This window comes from Trachurus trachurus (genome assembly GCF_905171665.1).
Source record: "Trachurus trachurus genome assembly, chromosome: 17".
In the NCBI taxonomy this organism is placed as follows: domain Eukaryota; kingdom Metazoa; phylum Chordata; class Actinopteri; order Carangiformes; family Carangidae; genus Trachurus; species Trachurus trachurus.
Window position 1 is genome coordinate 23813963 of NC_139900.1, and position 2095 is coordinate 23816057.

General features: G+C 43.7%; 1 protein-coding gene across 1 annotated transcript; it reads left to right on the forward strand.

Annotated features, from left to right (window-relative positions):
- The first annotated feature begins 382 nt into the window (after positions 1 to 382).
- Positions 383 to 1780, forward strand: rgs5b (regulator of G protein signaling 5b). Its single transcript, XM_083991128.1, has 5 exons — positions 383 to 507; positions 630 to 707; positions 809 to 873; positions 976 to 1139; positions 1246 to 1780. The coding sequence occupies exons 1-5, from the start codon at positions 464 to 466 to the stop codon at positions 1423 to 1425; spliced, it is 531 nt and encodes a 176-aa protein (XP_083847254.1). The 5' UTR covers positions 383 to 463; the 3' UTR covers positions 1426 to 1780.
- The last annotated feature ends 315 nt before the right edge of the window (positions 1781 to 2095 follow it).

Below are 2095 nucleotides of genomic sequence, written 5' to 3' on the forward strand. Positions count from 1 at the left end.
AAAATGTCCTCACTTTAGGGAATTTTCTGTCCTTGTGTGAACGTCTGCTTCTCCTTGTGAGTACTCAAATACAAGAACACACGCAAACACTACTCAGCACCATGCACGCGCACACCCATGCGCACAGGCACACACACTGAATGAGTACAATTCAGTGTGTGTGAATGAGTACAAAGACATTTAAAACTTGTGAAGTAATTCACTGGAAGTATCACATATGTCGTTCGGTGGTGAGGAAGTAGTCCGGGGGAAAATCAGTGTCGAGGAGTCTCCTCATCCTCCCACATGTCTGCTCCGATTGGCTGAGAGGCGTGATGTCACAGTGTGGACTACCCTTTAAAAAGTCCCTCTGCCACACAGACGGCAGACGAGCTGAGAGCTGACTCACGAGCAACAAGGAAGAGAGCTCAGCAGCACACTTTACAAACACTTTCAAACCCCTTGGAAATACTCACATTTCATCATGTGCAGAGCACTGGAATCACTGCCCATCACCTGCCTGGAGAGGTGAGAACCACAAGTTTTCTGTAATTCTTCACTTTTGGAGGAAAAGACATTTTACTTGCAAGTGGTGAACTTTGAATTATTGTCTTTTTGTAACATTTTCTCCTCCTCCTTTATTTCCGCAGGGCAAAGGAGCTGAAAGCTTTGTTTGGGAGTTTACTACAAAAGTCTGATCACAGCATCATTGGGCAGTCAAAGAGAAAGTAAGAAACATTCAGAGTCTCTGTTTGAGCCCGTCTCTTCAATTTCAGTTGACAACACTGATTTTTTTAGAACTTTTCTTGATGATATTTTTCTTTTGCAGCAGGATAAATGTTGACGAGCCTCTGAAGTGGAAAGAGTCCTTTGAGAAGCTGCTGTCCAGCCAAAGTAAGTACGATCCTCCACAAAACAACTTTGGTTTTCAGGCAATCCAGATGTTTTCAGATGACTGCCAGATGTTTACCTATATTTTCTTCCCTCTGTCTTCAGATGGTCTGTGCGTGTTCAGAGCTTTCCTCGTCTCAGAGTTCAGTGAGGAGAACATTGCCTTCTACTTGGCTTGCGAGGACTACCGCACAACCAAACCCTCAAAACTGGCCGCAAAAGCAAAGAAAATTTACGACGAGTTCATCGGCTCTGATGCACCACGAGAGGTAAATATCCAATAATTAAAAGGAGACACATCAGGATGTTCTGTCACTCATATCTCATTGTGCAGTTCTAATCATCATCTCTCTGCCTCTCTCTATCTGTCCATAGGTAAATTTGGACCATGTGACCAGGGCTATCACAAAGGAAAGCATGGAGCATCCCTGCCAGTCCTGTTTTGACCTGGCCCAAGCCAAAATCTACACCCTGATGGAGAAAGACTGCTACCCTCGCTTCCTCAAATCCTCTACATTCCTGGAGCTCAGCAGAAAGACCAAGGCAGGAGAATAGACTTTCCTTCAAACTTTCCTGCGAGCAGCAGGCGTGATGTGATCACCCCTGAAAGGGACATAAGCTTAGTGACGCACAGTGGAGACTCGAGAGGTACAGATGGAACAAATACCTCAGTCCAAGGAGTTTCAAGCCGTTTCGGGTGGATGTTACTGTGGAGAGCGCACTTTCCACACAGATCAGACTCCGAGCTGGAAGTTGAAGGAAAAAGGAGACAAGACTGACACAGACTGAGACCTGGGCGACATCTGCCTCTAAAAGAGACACATGCACTGTATGTACAGGGCTGTATGGACGGCAGCCACAGTGGCATTAAGTGTAAAATGCAGAGAGACAGAAATGTTTCACACAACAAAACTACCACTGGGAGAGATGCTAAGTCGTCTCCGTAGCATTATTGTCTATTTATTCTTTATTTATTTATTGAAGTTCATTTTTAATATGTGAATATTTGTGCAACTGGTTAGTGAAAACTTGTTTGTATTTTATATGTTTTTATCTAAAGTATTGTAGCCCATGTCAAACTAAGTACATGAAATAAAAGATGGCCCATTTTCTGAGACAAAAAGTGTGTTAGCGTTTTGTTCCATGGAAAATTCACTTGTAGGTGGATCTGCTTACTGAGGCGAGAAAAATGTAAAGGGTTTGGAGAAGAAGACTTGCTCATCTG

Coding starts and splice junctions, on each gene's coding strand:
- rgs5b (XM_083991128.1), top strand. CDS start 464: ATGTGCAGAGCACTGGAATCACTGCCCATCACCTGCCTGGAGAG. Junction 508..629: donor CCCATCACCTGCCTGGAGAG/GTGAGAACCACA, acceptor TTATTTCCGCAG/GGCAAAGGAGCTGAAAGCTT. Junction 1,140..1,245: donor GCTCTGATGCACCACGAGAG/GTAAATATCCAA, acceptor ATCTGTCCATAG/GTAAATTTGGACCATGTGAC.